General features: G+C 41.6%; 1 protein-coding gene and 1 gene segment (V, D, J or C); one reads left to right on the top strand and one right to left on the bottom strand.

The window, feature by feature from the left end:
• Positions 1 to 1,759: 1,759 nt before the first annotated feature.
• Positions 1,760 to 10,364, bottom strand: LOC121137821. 2 transcript variants are annotated; one of them, XM_040740572.1, is made up of 6 exons: positions 10,229 to 10,364; positions 7,106 to 7,268; positions 5,796 to 5,927; positions 4,977 to 5,160; positions 2,775 to 2,932; positions 1,760 to 1,852 (listed from the first exon to the last, which is right to left on the bottom strand). In XM_040740572.1, the coding sequence occupies exons 2-6, from the start codon at positions 7,210 to 7,212 to the stop codon at positions 1,765 to 1,767; spliced, it is 669 nt and encodes a 222-aa protein (XP_040596506.1). In that variant the 5' UTR covers positions 7,213 to 7,268; positions 10,229 to 10,364; the 3' UTR covers positions 1,760 to 1,764. The 2 variants fall into 2 exon arrangements, with proteins under 2 accessions (XP_040596506.1, XP_040596507.1); XM_040740573.1 differs by having other exon boundaries at positions 2,775 to 2,926.
• An 8,650-nt stretch (positions 10,365 to 19,014) lies between these two features.
• LOC121137797 lies at positions 19,015 to 19,598 on the top strand. The segment is given in 2 exon segments: positions 19,015 to 19,118; positions 19,237 to 19,598. Coding segments are annotated over 2 exon segments (420 nt in total).
• Positions 19,599 to 20,272: the final 674 nt, after the last annotated feature.

Below are 20,272 nucleotides of genomic sequence, written 5' to 3'. Positions count from 1 at the left end.
GGCCCAGACCCATACCTACTTCTGTGGGGCCCTTAGTGGATACACAGACTGTGGATATGAACATAGATCCTGGCTGTGTTTGCAACATAGACACAGACATGGTCCTAGGCTGCAGCCCAGGCATGGATGTCTTGTGGCCATTGTTGGCATTGTAGGTCACTCAGATAGGTGTGGGTACAACAGCACCATGTCCCCAGGTGGTGGCCGAGATTCCAGTCATACAATGTCTTTAATGGCAACAATGCCTAAGATAACAACCAAGACCCTGGTTATAGCAATGTCATGGATTCACACTTGGTCTTCAACAACAGTCCCTGCCCTGATACCATCATTGTCCTAGGTGACAGTGCGAGCTTTTAAGACACACATGGCCCCTATGAAGGCATGTCTCTTTAATACCAACATGGTCAAAGGTGTGACCCTGACTGTAGATTGCTACAAGACGCTCAGTGGTAAAAGATGTCAAGTATATCAACAGGGATACCCACAGCTGTGTCAGGGCCATATACAAGACAAGGATCTTGGGAGCAGCCAAGCCTGGGACATCAACATGGCCTCAGGATGCAAGCAGGTCATGGATTTCTTTCATACCCACTCAGTAAATGTTCTCATTTCCTAAGTGGCTTTAGAGGCATAGTGTTGTGATTCTCATTAACTTGGTACACATGATCATTTCAAGAAATGTGTGTACAGAATGCTATGGTATAGGGTTAGCTAAATGATGACTACAAGGACACAGTATGGATACTTTTTCCATGATGCAATGGATATCCAGAGAGTTGGCAACACCATCCACATTCAAAGACTTGTAGCCCTGGCTGGCTGGGAACTTGCTGTGTAACACAAGCTGGGTACACAAGAGATCTGGAGTTACAGGAGGTTCTGGAGCTACTATACAGAGACAGAAAATATTTGACCAACTAATTGGTTCTAAGAGACAAGACTTGGAAATAAATTTTTATTCATAAAAATAAGATCAGTTTACTAAATACAGAATAAAAGCAACAGCCAATATAAACAGTGAGTAGACTTAGCAAAATACAAAAACAACAATAACAGCAAAATGAAGAACAAATAAATAGAAAAATTCAAACCATAACAAAGATAAGTAAAACAACCAAAGCAAATAAAACCCAACCAAAAAAAAAAAAAAGAAAACCAAACTAAGTAAATTAAACTAAACAACAGTCTATTGCTACAGATTAAAAAGCACAGACCTACAGCCTGTGATGGCCTTGGAATCATGGTAAGAAAGCAGTCACCAGATGGAAAAAGCCTTTTGAAAGCTAGTATATCCAGGGCAACCTTCCATATTGTTGTACCCTCAATATGTCAGGGTTCTCAGGAATTTTTCTCTCAGGTCTTCTGCATCTCAAGCTCCTTTTTGATGCTTTCTTTTCCTTGGGAGTACTGAATCAACAGACCAATGGGTCTCTTTGGGCTGGATCACCTGGAGATCAGCTGGTATTTGGCTCACTGGTGAGTTTACAGCTCTAAGAGCATGTCTTCTGAGGAAGCCTTGATCTGAGGATGTAGACTTGTCATGGATTCGAGGTGTCTGTGGCTTCCTTGGCCTCCTCAGTTCTCTAAAGATATGCCATTGAGAAGGAAAGGCAATCAGACTCACAAACAATCTAGCTTTTCCATAAGCTAGAAAGAATCAGGGTAAATTCACACTGGAAAACAAGATCAAGTCCCCTAGTCACCCCAGCAATGCTGTTTGCTGTTGATGGGAGGCAATGGTGACTCACTTGCCTGTGATATTTAGTGCTCCTGCTGCAGCAGCTCTGTCTGCAGGAGGCTGTCATCCTGGGCAGGGGCCAATTCCAACTCAGATTGGAGATTTCCTGAACTAGAGTAGGAAGGCAGTTAGGGAACAGGCCTAGTGGTGACCTGCTGTGTCAGCTATTCAATCTGAACCAGCTCTGCTCAGCTGGACACCCAGCATGAGATTTCAGCTGAGGGTATTCCCTGCTTTCCCCAAGGAAGAAGGGTCAGAGTGCAAATGGGCCAGGGTCTTTTTTTTCAGCTTTTTAAAATCTGCAAGAAGATGAAGGGATAACTACACTGTGATGGGCATGAAAATACGTCCCATTTCTCCAGTTGTCTAGATGCATTATGTTAGAAATAGCAAAGAAAATAGCAAAGTAGCAACGTATGAGTAACAGTTCAGGTTAGATATGCATGACCTTGATTAGACACCAGGTGAATGTGAGCAACCTTGAGAACTTATTGTAGACCCTCTAGGGAGCCTAGAAAATAAAAGCATTGAAGTTTATAACCATTTCTACAGCACAGAAACATGTCTGGTTCAACTCGCAACTCCTAAATGTTCTTATAACCAGAAAAATCTTTTCACAGGAAATGAATGCACACTATAGAGAGCCTGTAACCAGCAGGAGTGAGCTGCATTCAGATCTGTCCAAAGGTAGAAAATACTCTCTAAAGGTGATTTCCTGGGAGGGAAATAAAGTGGCAGGAGCACACACTGTCCTCCACATCTAACACTCCTCAGATAGGTTCAGGATGAGAATGGCAAGATTTTTGGAGACACACAGGGGACAAGGTTCTGAGAAGATACCAGAGAGCTCAGAAGAAAGTAGGGGGTAACTATCCCCAGAAACACTAAGGCTCAAACATAGTGTTTCCAGGAGAAGTTCCTGTTGACTGGGACAGCACAATACCCTGAAGTGTTCTTTCCCTCTCTGGGGCTGAGAGCCATCCAGACAGCGAGAATCCGAAAGAGTACAGAGATCCAGGTATAGGTCACCTACGTGGTTCTAGGGGCTCCTTCTGACTTGGGCTCTGACCTCTTCTCTAAGACACTGAAGTGATGCTCCATCTTTTCTGCCAAATCCCTGTGCTGGGTGATCAGCTCCTTCTGCTTCAGCAGGTTCTTCGGTCTTTCATCCAGGTTTTCTTCTTCCTGTTCCTTAGAAAATTGTGTTCTCAGTGGAGGGTTGCTCACCCACATGCACACACATGAATTCATGAGTACACACAAGTACATGTATACTCACATACAAGCACACTGTAATTCAGTAACATGTTTAGTTTACCAGTTAATGCTGATGTAAGGAACAATCACCGGGGATACTATTGAGAAGAAGGTAAACTTTTGTTGGATGACAGAGGAAACAGCAGGGGTGAAAGATACGCAGCTCAGTCACTGAAGTGTCTATCCTGTAAACCTAATGCACAGACAAGTGGACATCTGGGGTCCTGGCCTGTTAGTCAAGCCTGCTTAGGAAGTTCCCAGAATGTGCAGTGTAGGAATGTTCCCCATCACAAGAGCACTGGATGGTGGTTGACCAGGTCTCTGGTGTTGTTCACTGCTTCCCACTTTCCACCAAGGTGAGCAACTTCCTCCAAGAGGAGCAGCTTTTAGCACAGACTGCCTCACTTCAGGCTCAGAAGAAATGACCTCAGTAATCTAGAAAATCTCTACAACCAGGAGTCAAAACAACAGTTCTTCCCGGTAAGGTGATTGTGTCAGGGATTTGTGTGAGTACCAAATGGTTGACTAAATCAGAGAGAAATGATTGCTTGTCACCTGCAGTACCTTTCCGGAATACAGCACTCTGCACAACCATGAGAGGGAATCAGTTCTAAGACACAATCATGCTCATGAGATAGTCAGTAACACAATGTCAGCAAGGAGATTCACTGTGGGATTCCGTGTTGTGAAGCCAATGAGACAAACCAGACACTTCCTATTCAGTTAGGTATGTTCAGTGAAAGAACATTAGTCTACTTTATTTTTTTAAGTTGCTGTATTATTTGATTTTTGCTATCTATTACAAAACACATTAATTACAAAACAATAACTATGAGTAAAATGAAGACATGGGTACTACATCTTTCCTCTGTCTATTGAAACTTGGAACAGTCAGAAGACAGAAAACAAGAGAGATGATCCACCTTGTAAGGCACAAGAAATCCAAAGAGTGCTGTCCAGCCAGATTAACCAAAACAGCAGATTTCAGGTTCCCAAAGACACCTGGTCTCAAGGGAATAAGTGAAAGAGCAACTGAGCACAGCAACATAGGTCATTATCTGGCCTGGAAAAACACACACACTGCACACATCTACACATGCATGCATGCATCACACAAAGACCACATAACCAATAAGTGAGCAGAAAGAAATGAGGAGGTCATCGTGCTGAATGAACAGTTGGATTTAGCCTATGCACATCAGGTGTTTCAGTGAGATCCACAGAACCTCTATCTATCCCTAGAGGACTAGAAATTCCTAGGGAAGCACATAGCTTTGGCAAACCATGGTGAAATTATTGGAGAAAATGTTCTCTTGAAGACTCAAATCTGTCACCCCAACACTCAGTCAAAGTTTTCCCATCTCTATGGTCATCCAGTTAGCTCCAGACTGGTAGCTTCAGGAAGTGAGAAAGGTCCAGCACCAACCACAGAAAGAAGAGCAGACAAAATGGTACTCTGACCTCTGTCAGTTTGAACCAAGAGTTGAGGAAAGGGAAGAGAACACATTGGGATGCAGGAAAAAAGAAGAACACCACACCCCAAAGTTGACAGTGAGAACCACTCACTTGGCTTTGGCACTGGGATCCAGTCCTTCCAAACTGATTCCTACCTGTGATCTTATGTGACCACTGCAAAGCAATTGAACCACAGGCCCTGATCTCATCCATGAAGCCTCTGTGCTATTCCCTAAGCAGCTCCCTGCATAGCAGCCCTGCTGATAACAACGACATGTAGATATGTGATATGTGACTGACCAAACTCTCTGAATGTGCTGAGGCTTCCAGCAGAGCAGGAGGGTTTGCTTGCCAATCAATTTCTTGCAAAAGGATAATTATCCAGAGAGATTTGTGAATGATCACAGAAATGAACATTTGGATGGTATTTGGTGGATGTCAAATTGGGTGCGTGCATGGATTCATGAGTGTCTCTATTTTATGGTTGGACAGATGGGCTGTGTGCCCCGCTCTCTCAGCCTACCTGATGCTGCTCAGAACAGGGGTCAGAAATCTTCTCTTGGACCTCCTTAAGGAGCTTCTTCACCTCCTCACAGGTCTCTTGCAGTGCAATCTGCTCCTCCAACAGCTTTTCATTCTCCAGTTTCAATACATGGACATTGTTTTTCAACTGAGTCAAATCTGGTAGGCCAATTCTGTGGAGGTAACTGAACCAACATCCAAAAATGGTAAATCCCAGCTAGCCTCCATTTGCCATCCCAAACTCCAGGTACCACCACCCCTTAAAAGTCCCAGGTTCCCAGACAGAACTGACAGTACTCAAGTCAGCATCACTTCGGGGCAGGTCAAATCAAGAAAACAAGCAAATTCGAGAAATTTAAACTACTTCTGAAAACCCTGGCACCAAGAGCTATACTGTGCCCTTGAGAACAGGATAAAGCCCACACCTGTGACCTGTTCATGGTATTGGGAAAGCATCACCAGGAAGAGGGCTAATAATCTCTGGGGGAGGGCAAATGTCCCTACCAGAATAAATTCTGTCTACTGGTCCCATGCTACTAACACTCTGAATCTGTTGCCAGAGCTTTAGAGTCAGTCCCTGGGCTGCCTGACACCCCCTTCATGGTACAAAATATTTTTCATGTGGAAGCTCCAATCTAGAACATTGCTGGTAGGGGCTCAGTGTCTTTTCACACTTAGCAAAAACAATCCAAAAGGCATGAGTCCAAGGGCAACAAGGCAACTGATGCTAAGAGTCAGACAGACTAGAACTACAGCCTCCACTTTGAGTCAAAGACAAAGAGAGCAGAATCAGCCCCTCACAAGCTTATCTGGAACTTACTTGTAGGATTTGTTGTTCTCCTCAATCATCTGCTTGCACTTGTTCAAGGCATCACTGATCTCCCAGGGAATTTTCTGAAGGTCCGACATCACCTGCTTATGCACCTTTTTCATCATCTCAAAAGAATTCAGCCTGTGGTAGGGCATGGCCCCAGGAGAAAAGAACCTATGAACCCAGGTCTCATAGAGCATATGGTCATAAATCAGGCTGTCCTGGACTACTCCAACCCAGTGGACACTACAGCCTGGCACCAATTCACTGGGGCCTCTTGGTGCTTAATATACTTCCTATCCTGTGCCCAGGCCAGAAAGGCAGGGTGTCCAAAGGGAGTCATCAAGATCCACATGAGCACCCTCATTATGCTTGGAGCTATAGATTAGCTCTCTAAGAAGTTCCCAGGAATCTGTACCACATATCTGTGCCCATCCGAAATATCTGATGACATTTCTCCTGTCTTCAGAAAAGGGATTCTCTCTCCTGGGTGCCTATTCCTACACAGAGGAACATAGCACACAATCAGTATTTCCAGGGAAGAGTCCCAACTTCAGGGTAGCTATATAAACTCTACAGGGGATTCCAATGCACCCCAAGGTAAGCACAGTGGCCAAAATATATGCTGATTAAAGTGGCCACAACATAGGCATTCCATGGAAACTGTGTGAATGGCAAATCCTCAGGTCATGCCACAGTCCCCAGGCTCCCAAGAGAACACACACACACACACACACACACACACACAAACACACACACACACACACACACGCACGCACGCATGCAAGCCCACCTTCTACCCTGCTCCCACATATAATCAGGATGCCCATGAAACACAGGGTGGTGTCATTTTCTCAGAATATAAGGAAGAAATCAGAGTGTAGCAATGATGAGCTCCAGGCCTTCCAGCCACAAATTGAGATTAATGAATGTTACCAGGCCCATCCAGGTGCTGCCAGGAGCATTTAGCACAGAACCATCTGCTGGTCAAGCACAAAGACTCACCAGAAGGTCACGGGACCTAGTGTGTCCCTCAAGGCAGCACCTGTCAAGGCCTCTTTTAAACAATGTTGAGCACACACATTCCTGTCTCGATATCTAGACTGTGATTCAAGCCACAAGCTATGCTTTTCACTTGGAGGACACAAAGGATCCTGTGTTTACATCTCACACCTACCCAGGTTCCAAGTTCTGCCTCTCTGAGGAAAATTATTTTATACACCAGGACACCTTGAAGGGATAGCCTCTTGAACTCGGGAAAACTTGACTTGACACCCTGGGGTCAAGATTGTCAGCAGAGAACTGTGAATAATGACTACCTGTTGTAAAAATCCATCTTAGTATAGCTTTCCAGGATTGCACTCAGCTCAATTTGCTCATATTTTATACTCTGTAGCTTAATGGTAAGTTCCTCCAGCTTCTCCATCTGCTTGTCCTGCTTAGTGAAGGTGGAATGTTGGGATGGCACCTCCCCAGTAGTCCCTGCAGGTAGATAAAGACAAGTGAACTGGAATATTTGAAAGGCATAGGGCCAGGAGAGTCTATGCTGTGTACCAAGAAGAAGCCCAAAGAGGAGGAAATGCTAGGGACCTAGTGAACTCCACAGAGAACAGGGCAACTATGCTCACACTGGTGTCCATGAGCTATGTCTTCAAACACCATGGCTTCTCCTGTGCCTCATCCCCAGATTTAGTCCCCTGTTCCTGGAAGACATAAGTTAGCCCAAATATGTACATTTGAGGAGAGTGTCACCTCATATCTGATAGGATGCAGGTAAGTGCTGTTGTTCCTAGAGCTTAGCAGCACCAAGTCCTCATCACATTTGTCCAGAACAAACTCACCTGAGGCCTTGGTGCATGGTCCTCCCTAAGCATCAGATTCCCATGGAAACAGAAGAAATCCACGAGGATGAAGTGCAGCAACCCCAGCCTGAGAGGGATGCGTCATTAGTCACCCCTTTGCTCCTGCTGGCCTTCCTTCCCACTCAAAACAAGAGTAAGGATCTCCCAGAAAAGCAGCTGCAGATTTGAGAGTTCATGGCTCTATCACACTAAGCACCAGAAATATTGACTCTGGACCTGCTCTGAGGAAAACCCGAGAATCAGGATTAGCCCATTCTTTCCCAGATGCTAAACCCCACAACTGGTAGGCCTAGCTCAAGCTCCACCTGCTCCAGGAAGCTCCCTATCCCTTCACCAGGACTCACTGTGCCTTCCCCAGAACCGTTTATTTCTCCATGTTTTACACTGAGACCGAAGGTCAGCTTCCTTCTACCTCTCTGGGCTCCCAGGTTCTCAATTCTCTCTCCCAAGTGGCTTGCTCAGGCTTGCAAACATGCCTATGGACACTTTAAGCATACCCCACAGTCACTTGGTATCCCCTCAATCCTGGTGACATCACAGGGAACACCAGGTGCTCTCCACAATACAATAGAATTGTCCAGAGAAGGGACTATTGTGACACCAGAAGTCCTCACCTTCATAACAACTACATCTTCTGGAATTCACTGGAAGTCACACTGCCCTTCACAGGAACTTCCATAGATACATAATGGAAAACCTTCACTACAAAGCCAGATCTCTTGGTTCATCCCCTTCTAGAGGTCTCTCTCTAGTCAATAACAAGAGAAATAAAAGTTTCTAGGTAAATAATTTGGGAATGTGGGGCAGAGAGTTAAGTCCCCTGAAGGCATCAAGCACAATGCAGAGGATCCGCATGGCTGGTACAATATGTTGATGCGGTGTTGTAAGAACAAGGTTATGGGACTAACTTACAAGGTTAGTCCCATAATTGATGAAAATTACTCCAAACTTCAGCAGAACACATTACAGCCCTCATAAGTTATCAAATGTTTCACAAAGTTGTGACAGGTCAGGCTAGAGATACTAATTACTGGGGCTCCCAGGGGAGCCCAAAACACAAGAGATAACAATCCCATGAAGAGTGATGTCCATTCCTGCACTCAAATTTGAGGAAAGGTTATTGGCTATTGAGAGTCCACAGAGAGATATGCAAAGGCGTTTTCAGAAAATCGAATTTGTCATACTCATTGGGAGGATATGCAGTGTGTCACCGCCATAGTTCTTTACCTATTCCTTGACCAGGAGTCACCTGGTACAATGTCCATGCCCTTCGGAAAGGGGACACAGCCAGTTTAAAGTACAATATTCACTGGAGCATGAAAAAGTTAGGAAAATTGCACAAAAGGAGAGTCCTTGGCCCTAGACCTTTCCCAGAGCCCAAATTTACACTTTTGAATTTCCTGGCAGTGAAGAAATGAAGAGTCAGCACCATGCTCAGTCTGGACAGCAAATTCTCTAAAGGTCTGGTTGTGGCTTCAAACACATGCTTGATGAACCCCAGAGCAAATGAGTAATGTTGGGTAAACTAAATCCATTCCAATGTTACGTCACACTGACAACCATGTTAGACAAGGTTAGGTATCTCAGTAATACCCAATTCTAGAAGTCAAAGGACAGCACCTGCCCTACACACTACCTCATCTCAGTCAAGCCTGATACACTGAAAGATGCTCAGGAAGCGACTGACAGATGAGACTTGGCCCTAGCTGGTTCTGAAAGACTAGACTTGAGTCTTTGCCGCTGTGGATGTCAGTCATTTCTTATGGAGATGGGTGTCTCAGAAGTTACCTGGTTTCTCATGTCTCGCTGCACCAGGTGACCCAGGGGACAGACTCCTAAAACTTATTCACAGCTTCAGAGGATGTAACTTAGCTTCAGAGCTTCAGTCATGTGCTTTAAGAAGCCTGGAGCTAATTACTGCTGTCACATTCATTCAAATAGAATAGGGATGGCCACATCAGTTACTTGATGCTTCTGACTCTCATGTTAATGGATAGAACATAGTCCCCAGATTCAGAACCTGTCCTTACTAACAACCCAGGATACCCAGAGCTGGCAGGAAGGGGAAGGGGCAGTCTCTACCCTTGTCCGCTGGCTCTAATAGCTCTAAGCTGAACTGGAGACCTGTGTGCCACTCTCACCTGGGAAGTCAGAAACCTTAGTGGTCACTGGGAGACAGCAGCACTTGGTAACTCCGCCCTGCTAGGGGCAGTGATGTAAAGCATAGCAAACTCAGCCTTTGCCAAGACTTACTTCTTTCCCTATAATCACTGTCACTCAACCTATAGGACTCCAGTGGAGGCAAAGGACAGCGAAGGTATTGAAATCTCATTGATTCCCCTGTGCCTCCTTCTCCTCTCACTGTGAAAGCAGTCTCCAGCACAAATACTACAGTCTTGTCTATTTCTGACCCTGTTAACCCAACCATCATTAATCCTTGATATGGGTCAATCCTTTAGGAAACCATAGAAGCAGGATAGGTCTGCTGCTTCCCAGAAGTTCCTAGTTCCTAAACATTAGCCCTGGAAGGCTCAAGGCTGTCACACACAGAGAGTTCCCTAGTCCCTTCCTTGAACTCACTGTGTCTTCCCCAAGACCATTTTTTCCAGTGAGATCGAGGACCGGCTTCCTTTTTCCTCACTCTGGTCTCTTCACGTTGTCCATTCCTCCTCCCAAGTATACTTCACAGTCTTGAAAACATTTCTATAAATGACCTTACAGGCAATGAACAACTGTCCTAAGGGCAGCTGGTGTTGCTACAACACTAGTGACATCATGGGATTCCAAGAGATCTCCAGGACACAATAGAATTTCCAGATGGGACTGCTGATGTAATGGGGCACAGCCTTTTACTACATGCTCATTCATTCTCCCTGAACAGACCAGAAGCTGGGGATTCCTTTCCAGGAGTCTCTTCTGTGACACAGGGGTGGCCTTTCAGCACCTCCTCTTCCTAACTTAGACATTTCTCTAGGCTTCATTAGAATCTTTTCACTACTTCAGCCATGCAGAGTTGAACACTCACTTTGTAAGCATAGCCCTTCCCCTCCTTAATACTCATATTCAGAAATAAAAGAGAAAAGGCACACCAAGAAATTCTTTCAGGATGATATGGAGGAAGAGGGTTGGTTGGTTCTTTACAAGTGAGAAAGCAACTGAAGAAGTGTAAGGGTAAGGAAAGTTGTCCATTGGACAATTGTAAATGAGATGAATCTGTTATGGGACTCACACTTCTCTAGACTGTTCCCTCTACATGCCTGGTATGTTAGTCAGGGATGTCTAGAGTAACAGAAGTTATATAATGAATTTCTCTTTAGGAAGGAGATTTTTAAAAATTATACTGTGTGCTCTTGCAAATCTAACAATGGCTGTTTATTAATGGAACATGTAAGCAGAGGCCTCACTGGTTAAGGATGCATGCACAAGGTGGCAGTAGATCTCAGCTTCTGGGGAGTATGTAGAGGATTCTTTTCCATGTATGCTGGTTGTGCAGGCTCAGGGCAGAAACACAGCCTTTTTCTCAGTGCTAAGTGTATGACTCTAGAATTAGCATTGTTACTGAGAGAGAACAACTTCTTGGTAGCTATAGCTGACCCGCTAGTCATCACATTCTACCCTGGATCTTAATTTAATTGGAAGAACATGAAGACATATGGTTCTACTTTATTCATGTTTCTGTGGCTGCAGCTAAGTTAAGATTTTAGAACCACAGAATATACCACAGGCATTTCTGATCAGCATTTGTCAGTTGTTAGTTGTAAAAGGCCAACTATAGTGTAGAGATTAAAAACACAACAAAGAAAGTGAGCTTCAAGTCACTTAAAACAATTTAGGACAGTTTTCTCCTTTCTGTTTTAAAACACTATTTGAAAATTGAACTACACTTTCATCATTCCACTTTCCCTTTCCTCCCTCCATGGCCTTCTATGTCCCCTTCCTCATTCCCTCTTAAATTAAAATCTCTTTTTCTTTAACTATTATTGACATAATAAGCAACAATATATGTGATGCATATCAAAGGGATAAAAATAGAAAAAATATATCAAATTATTATCAGGTGATGTTATATTACATATAAGATATCCCAAAAATTCTATCAGAAATTTTCTTCAAATTATCAGTTAGTTCAGCTACATGTAGGATAGTAAATCTACTCACAACTATCAGGAGCCTCTCTGTGCAGTACCAACAAACACACTGAGAAAGATCATCCACACATGCGCATTCACTGTAGCTTCAAATACTAACATATCTAGGAACTTAAATACTTGTAGAAAAACCTTCAAATCTGTGAAGAAACAGTTGAGAAAGACACTAGAAAAGGAAAATCCTCTCATGCTCATGAATTAGTAGAATTAATATTGTGAAAAATGACCAATCTACTAAAAGTGATCTAAAGATTCAGTTCAATCCTAATCAAAACCCCACAACATCCTTCACAGAAATAAGAAGTAAAACACCTAAAGAATTCACATTGGAACATTCAGAATACGAAATAGACAAGACCAAAAGAGAAATAACCCATGGAATGTAATAGTTAAAACACTAAGTATTCATAGAAATGGTTTTATACTGAAAACCACATAAGAAAAAAACACAGGTCACATATAAATACAGAAACTAATATTCATCTTTTAATAGTTGGCGATTTCAATACCCCACTTTCTCATGTAATCAGTTCAGCAAGACAAAGTATCAAAGGAGAAACATCAGAATTAACTGAAATCCTACAGTAGTGGTCATAATGGATACTACATAATACCATATCCAAATGCCAAAGAATGCAAAAGTACTCATCAGAACATGGAAGATATTGTAAAATGGATCACATCCTGGGGCATAAAAAAATCTTACAAATTCAAAAGTATTGAAAATCTTATTGTATTCTATTTGAGCACAATGCAATGACACACCACACACACACACACACACACACACACACAAATAAATAAATAAGAGAACTTCATTCTTTACTATATCTGATTAGGGTTCTAGTGGGCATACTTCTTTTGTCCCCATACAATGTATCCCAGTCAAACTGGATTCCCATTCCTCTGAGGTCCACTCTCCCACTCTTCTGCCTTCCCTTACACAAAAAAGAAAAAATACAAGTCCAATTCAGGTTGCCCATATACTCATGGAGCATGGTCAAATTCCCAGTAGCCAGGCCTTAAAGATAATTGAGTTCTTCCCCCTTCCACTCCGGAGCCATCAACTGCAGTCTGTGCTTCAGCATCTTAATCACATTTTTGAAGTACTTTCTCTCATGACTTCCTGTCTGGACTGTTTCTTCCTTTAAGGGTGGGGGTAGGGAGAGGTTGCCACAGAAGGCTTCAATATCTCCCATTCTCCATTATGAGTCATGAACTGCAAAAGAAGCTTCCTTGCCCATAACATCCAGTGGCAGGACCGATCATGGACTTCAACATGTTTCTTGGCAGCAGCACAAACCACAGATAATTATGATAAATGAAATAAGCCAATCACAAAAAGACAATGCTCCATGATCTCTTTCATATGTAGAGTAGAAAGTTGATCTTACTGAAGTTGAAAATAGCATAGTAGTTTCCAGAGTCCTGGGAGAGCAGAAGGGCAAACAGATGAGGAAGACAGATGTATGGGTGTGGAGACTAAGAGTAAGGAGTCCTGGTTTGCCACTGCACTGTAAGGTGACTAAAGATGTCAAGTGTGTGCATTGTATTTAAAAAGTACAGAAGAAAGGATTTTGAAATTTTTTTATCATGAAGAGATGACAAATATTGAGGGAATGCATATATGTTCAATATGAATAGAACAATATATACATGTATTTTATAACCTTTGATGTTAGATATGAGCAAAATTGTAGTTAAGCACAAAAAAGTAAATAAATAAGTATAGAACTGTTCAGTTTCAATCCAATACCCAACAAATAAAACCCTCCAGTAAATCCACAAACTCATGGATATTAAAAAATTCATTAGTAAATGATGAGACATCAAAGAAGAAATTAAGAAACAAATAAGAGTATTTTGAGCAAAATGAAAATGAAAATACAATACAACAAAACCTTTTGACACACACTGAAAGCAGGCATAAGAGAGAAATGTACAGTTCTACATACCTATATTAAAAATTAAGGAAAATACAAACAAATGGCTTAATGATGCAACTCAAAATGTTGTGAAGAGTAAGCAAAATCTACGACAAGTTGATGGCAAGAAATAATAAAAACCAGACTAGAAATCAATGAAATAGAAACATAGCAATCAAACAATCAGTGAATCTGAAAGGGGGTTCTTTGGGAAGACTAACAGATTGGCAGATCTTTAGCTCAGGTTAACCTAAGAAAGAAAGAACGAGATATCTCAATTTATCAGCATCAACAGTGAACAAGGAAACATTACAACAGATACCAAAGAAATTCAGGATACTATAAGGGAATATTTTGTAACCTTGTCCTCCATTAAGTTAAAAAACATAGGAGAAACACATGAATTTCTATATTCAGCCAAACAATCAAAATTAACCAAGTAGTCAACAACCTAACCAGACCCATAACAAGCAAGGAATTTGAAATAGTAATGAAAATGCCTCCAAGATTAAAAAAAAAGTTCAGAAGCAGATGTATTGATAGCAGTAGTCCACCAAACATTTAAAGAAGATGTACAGCTAGTCTTTGTTAAACAATGGAAGAAAATAGAATGAGAAGGAGAACTCCAAAACTCCTTCTTTGAAGCTAATGCTGTTCTAATAACCAAACCTACAATAACAACAACAAAAATAATAAAAGTACAAGACAATATCCCTGATGAAATTGGACTAAAAAATACCCAATAAAATATTTGCCAAGAGAATACAGACATACATTTTAAAAAAGATTATAATCCACAACCACATTGTCTCTATCTCTGAAATACAGGGAAGCTTTAAAATACCCAAGACGAGTAATGTAACAAAACCCACAAGTGGACAAAAAGCACATGATCATCTCATAGACATAGAAATGCCTTTAACAATAATACAACTTGTCCTCATGATAAAAGTCCTAGAGAATGTTGGGCTAGCAGGAACACAACTCAACACAATAAAGACTATACATGAGAAGCCCACAGTAAACATCATCTTATATGAGGCAAAACTTTGATGTCAGGAATGAGAAAGTAATATCTACTAACCCCATGCCTATCCAACATGGATTGGAATAATTAACATTGTGACAGTGACTATTATACAAAAGCTACTTAGGGATTTAGTGCAATTCTAATCAATATCCCATCTCATTATACACAGAAAGAAAAAAAGAATATCCTTAAACTTACATCAAATCACAAATGAACTGAATAGTAAAAAAAAATCATGAGCAACAGTAGCATGTTTGCGGAGGTTACAATTTCAGATATTAAGGTATTTTGCTGAGCCATAGTAATAAAAGCAACATGGTACTTCATAAAAATAGATATGCAGACCAATGGAACAAAATTGAAGGCCCACATGAGCACATGTAACTTTTACCACTTAATAGTTGACAAAATGACAAAAAAACATTTGATGGAGAGGAAAAGACATCTTCAACCATTTGTGCCAGTAAAACTAGATATTCATGTGCAGAAGAACAGAAATAGACCTGTATCTACAACCTAGTACAGAAACTATCTCCAAGTAGATCAAAGACCTAAATGTAAAACCAAAAACAGTGAAACTGCTAGAAGAAATTATATGCAATATCTTACATGATGTAGGGGAAAGGACTTTCTGATAGGATTACATTTGTCTGTGCATTAAGGCCAATAATTGAAAAGTGGGAATTTATGAAACTAAAATTCTGCACAGTTAAGAAACAACAACAGTATGAAAAGGCAGCCCACATAATGGGAAAGAATCTTTGCCAGATATGTATCTGATAGGATTAATATCTAGAATACACAAATAACTAAAAAATAAAAATATTAAAAATAAAAAATATTTGAAAAATCTACCTGGGATGTTAATAGAGAGTTCACAAAAGAAACAAAAACAAAAAAAAGGATTTAAAAAGTATAGAAAGACGTGTTAACTATCCCTACAAATTAGAGAAATATAAATCAAAACAACTTGGGATTTCATCTTACCCTAGTCAGAAGGCAAATATCCATGGAAGAACTGACAATAAATGCTGGAGGGGATGCAGGGAAAGACAAGACTCCTTCCCTATGGTTGGGCTTGCAAATTGGTGCAGCCACCACTAAATCAGTTTGGATAATTATCATAGAGCTAAAACTTAATATCCCATATAACCCAGCCATACCACACCTCAGACTATGCCCAAAAGACTGCATATCTATCTCCACATAAACTTGTTCTGTCATGTTTGTTGTTGCTTTGTTCAAAATAGGTAGGAAGTAAAAACAATCTAAATGTTGAACAACCAATGAATGGATAATGAACATGTGGTACAGATACACTAAGAGATGCTATTCAATTATAAAGAAAAATGAAATCAGTAACATTACAAGTAAATAGATGGAACTAGAAAAGATCATATTGAGTGACATAACCCAGATCCGGAAGACTAACATGTCTCTTATTAAAGGTTCCTAATTCTAAATATCTAGTTGGGGTTCACAGTTCATAATATCAACAGAAACTAGGAAAGTGAAATGGGGTCATTCCCAAGCTAGGGGAATTTGGAACAATAGCAATAATTAGTAGGGTTCAGGTTATCTGAACAGGGAAATGGGGAAAATGGGGGCTCATGAGGTAGGGGAGGGATTTAAATACAGAAGTGGGGGAAGGGTAAGAGAGACTATCAGGGTTCAGGCAACCTGATAGGAGAAATGGAAAATAGGAAGTTCTTTAAAGAAGGGGAGAGAAATAAATACAAGAAAAGTGGGTAGAGTAACTGTAAGGGTGTCTGAAAATGCCAGAAGGAATCATATTATTAACTATTTACCTAGAAAATAACTCCTATAATGCAATAGATACTGATATATAGATACAAATAGTTTTAATATACCATAGTTTATTCCCATGGGCTGACGGTGCTTCCTCCAAGGGCCAAGAACCTCCTACATAAAACCCTTAATGCCATACATGAGAAGCCCTCTTTTGAGTTTGTGACCAGGACTATCCAAGAGACTCCCAAAACATACAGCCCATTTCTGTTGCCCTTGGTTACCCCACAAAGGTGGTGAGTTTCTACTGCAGGTGGCACCAGTCACTTCAGACACAGGGCCCAGAAACCACTAAGCAAGAACTGACTTGAATGCCCCTTCCAGAGGACTAGCTTTCTTGGTACAAGAGAGTGCCATACAAGTCTCCAAAGGAGGAAAACAACTTAGAGTTCCACCTAGCTGTGCTGCCTATGAACCACATCAACATTCAACAGGGCACAGCAATCCTACAGGTGCAGCAATGGCATATGCGCGCGCGCACGCACACACACACACACACACACACACACACACACACCTTTATGGTACCCAACAGATTTCTTATGGGACTGAAGACAATATTGATACCATGTCTGGTGTTGGAAACCTAGCTAACATACAAAGTGCGAGTTAAGTCATGGTTACTGAAGGAAAATCGGCAACCTCTTTTTTAAGAAACCGGCATAATCCCTAACAACAACCTATAAATAATTGTCCTATACCCACAGATAACTGTAGTCTTCACCCCATATCAAGGAAACTTCTCTTTGCAACAGATAGAGACCACTAAAGGATAGCACAACCAATCAAACTGCAGTTATGAAGTCCAGTCCCCGTGGATACATCTACAAAACGCTTCTGCACCTTAGCCTCAGGGAACACTGAAGAAGAGAAGGCAGAATGATTGCAAAAGCCAAAGTTTGAGGAGTTTTCTGAAAAAATGTATCTTTTGCTGATATCAGAAGTTTTACATATAAAGTCTCACCAACAAGACCATCGAAACATGATGATACTTATGAACATGTCAGAGTGAACAGGGAGCAGCTCATGGGGCCTGAACCCTGCACGGAGAGGTATAGGAAAGTGAGGAAATCTGGATACGATAGAGGGGGCCTTACCCATGGAAGAACACATCAACTGGTTGTCCAGAACCAAATGGTCACCTCTGGAAACATACATAAAAATAAAATTATATGAACTTGATAGGTAGGAATACGTATGTATATACATATACTTGTAAACATGCAACAACAATTAGTAAAAAATGATTGAGGCCCATGGATTTGAAGGAATGTGGGAAGGAGTACATGGGAGAGTTTGGAGAGAGGAAAGGGAAGGAAGAAATTTTGTGGTGAAATCATAATCTCAAAAATAATAATTAAAAAATACAATAACATCTGAACTAGAAATATCAGGACGGTAGACCAAGCTGCAACTTTTGTTTCCTATCCCATCCAGGGTGCTGTGTGCCCCTGCTCCAGAGAAGCAAGTCCATTCCCCCCACATCTGATAACCATGAGAGGGAAACATGGCTCCCTTCTTAAATGTTAAAACAGAGAGGATGCAATTGTCATGGGCTACTGGTACATCACCAACAGAAGAAAAAATGTGAAAGATGCATAAGCAAAGTGACCACAGATTTAGCTATTTAATGCCTTAGGACATAAAGTTACCCATAAAGACAATAAAACAATCCTAAAATGACATCCAAACAATTACATGAGGACGACTATGAACATGACAACAAGAAATTGGAAGGGCGTACAGCATTGTCACATTTAATCCCGGTGTTTTCTTAGAAGACTCCAGGAAGGAAATTCATGTTTTAAACAGGTGGAGCTTAACCTAAACGCTGAGAGAATCCTGGTGTGGGCAAAGGCAGAAAGTGAAGTCTATTGTGTAGACTGAGTTCAGAGAGCAAGTCAGGTTGTGTTAGGAGGAAATGTTTTAAGGGTGAAGGGGAATCATTTTCAAAAGTTCAGATCACTGCATAGAGTTCGATAACTTAGGTTTTTCTTCACTTGTCCTGGAATTCTGAAGTCTATGAGTAATTTTTATGCAATGTGACTTCTCCCCCGAAAAACCTCATTTTAAAAAATGTCTTAAAATTGGAATTTACTGACCGGGTTGGTGGCACACGCCTTTAATCCCAGCACTCCGCAGGAAGAGAGGCAAGCGGATCTATGTTAATTCAAAACCAGCCTGGTCTACTGATCAACTTCCTTGATAGGCTCCAAAACAATACAGAAACACTCTGTCTCGAAAAATCAAAAATAAAAATTTGCATTTATTTAAAACTGAGAAAATCCGTCCTTCCAACTAGCAGTGTTTCTCATCCAACCCAAGAGTTTATTATTTACATGTCTTGTAGCAAATATCGCCATAGTTAACTATTTACTCTCTGGCCACCAGGTGGCGGAGCGCCCTAATACTATATATATATAGTATTTCCTGTATGAATTTAAGTTTAAGCCTCACTGTTACTTTTTTCAACATGCTAAGCATCTAGAACATTGTCTAGATGCCACTAAAGATGGACTCTTCCCTAGGCTTCGGGACTGTGATACTCCTCATACTCGGTAAGTAAGGGCTTTAAACTTTTCACTGTTTTATGCCAGAAAATCTTGAGCTCTAAAATCTTCCAAGAGCTTTGGTGATACACATATCTGTTTTGTTTGTGTTTTTGTTTTCCTGCAGCAAGAACCCATGGAGACTCAGTGACACAGACGGAAGGTAAAGTGGCCCTCTCAGAAAAGGACTTTCTTACTATTCACTGCAACTATTCAGCCTCGGGGTACCCAGCACTGTTGTGGTACGTGCAGTATCCCGGAGAAGGTCCACAGCTCCTTTTCAGAGTCTCGAAGGCCAACGAGAAGGGAAGCAGCAGAGGTTTTGAAGCTACTTATGATAGAGAATCCACTTCCTTCCACCTGCAGAAAGCCTCGGTCCAAGAGTCAGACTCGGCTGTGTACTACTGTGCTCTGAGTGACACAGTGGCAGAAACCACAGGGAGAGCTGAACACAAACTCAGTACCAGGGGCCTGGCTGCTGAGCCTTAGGGTCGCTTTGTTTCCTCTGTGCTGTGTGCCTCTCTGTTTCTCTGGTTGGCACACAAATCATACAAATAGCCACAGCAGAAGAACAAGAAGTAGAGTCTTCCATCCTCAACTCTGAATGGGACTAAAGCAGAATCTGACTCAAATGTGCCCCATGGGGAGCCTGAGATCCCCAGTAAGTCTCAACAAGTAAAAAAAAATGAAACAACACCCTGAATCCTGTCTGACCACCATGGATTAAAGCTGGAGGCTTCCTCCCTGTTCTCACTATAAACCACAATTCCTTCCACCTGACAAAACAGTCTGTGCAGGGGTCACACTTGGCACATAATCTGTGCCTCAGAAGCCCACACGTCAGGAGGCTCTGAGGATAACCCAGAAGTGTGTAGATGCTTGGGTGTGAGCAGCCCTGGCAAAATCTGTTTCCTCTCCTGCGCTGTAGGCTGGAAGTCTGCTCCAAGTCCATCAGGTCTCATGCCTCAGCAAGATGCACTGGAGTTCTTGTGTTACTCTACCCTGTGGCATTGAAGGAGATACTGCAATGTGTTCTTTTATTCTCAGACGTATTTCAATTTTTAACCCAATTGCATCCTATGAAAAACACTCCTGAGAAGCATCATTAACCAACATTGTGGTGATACATTATTATGAAAACATTTCTCCCATTAACATTTTTA

Source organism: Mesocricetus auratus, unplaced genomic scaffold, assembly GCF_017639785.1.
Source record: "Mesocricetus auratus isolate SY011 unplaced genomic scaffold, BCM_Maur_2.0 Super-Scaffold_100707, whole genome shotgun sequence".
Lineage (NCBI taxonomy): Eukaryota > Metazoa > Chordata > Mammalia > Rodentia > Cricetidae > Mesocricetus > Mesocricetus auratus.
The sequence above is the reverse complement of the archived record's forward strand: the minus strand, read 5'-3'. Positions and strand labels throughout refer to the sequence as shown.

What these genes read in the sequence shown, in the direction of transcription:
- LOC121137821 (XM_040740572.1), bottom strand. Translation starts at nt 7,212, where the DNA reads ATGGAGAAGCTGGAGGAACTTACCATTAAGCTACAGAGTATAAAATAT. An exon ending in CCTGTTCTGAGCAGCATCAG is followed by an intron (nt 2,933 to 4,976) that starts GTAGGCTGAGAG and finishes CAATTTTCTAAG; the next exon opens with GAACAGGAAGAAGAAAACCT. An exon ending in GAAGGAGCCCCTAGAACCAC is followed by an intron (nt 1,853 to 2,774) that starts GTAGGTGACCTA and finishes TTCCTACTCTAG; the next exon opens with TTCAGGAAATCTCCAATCTG.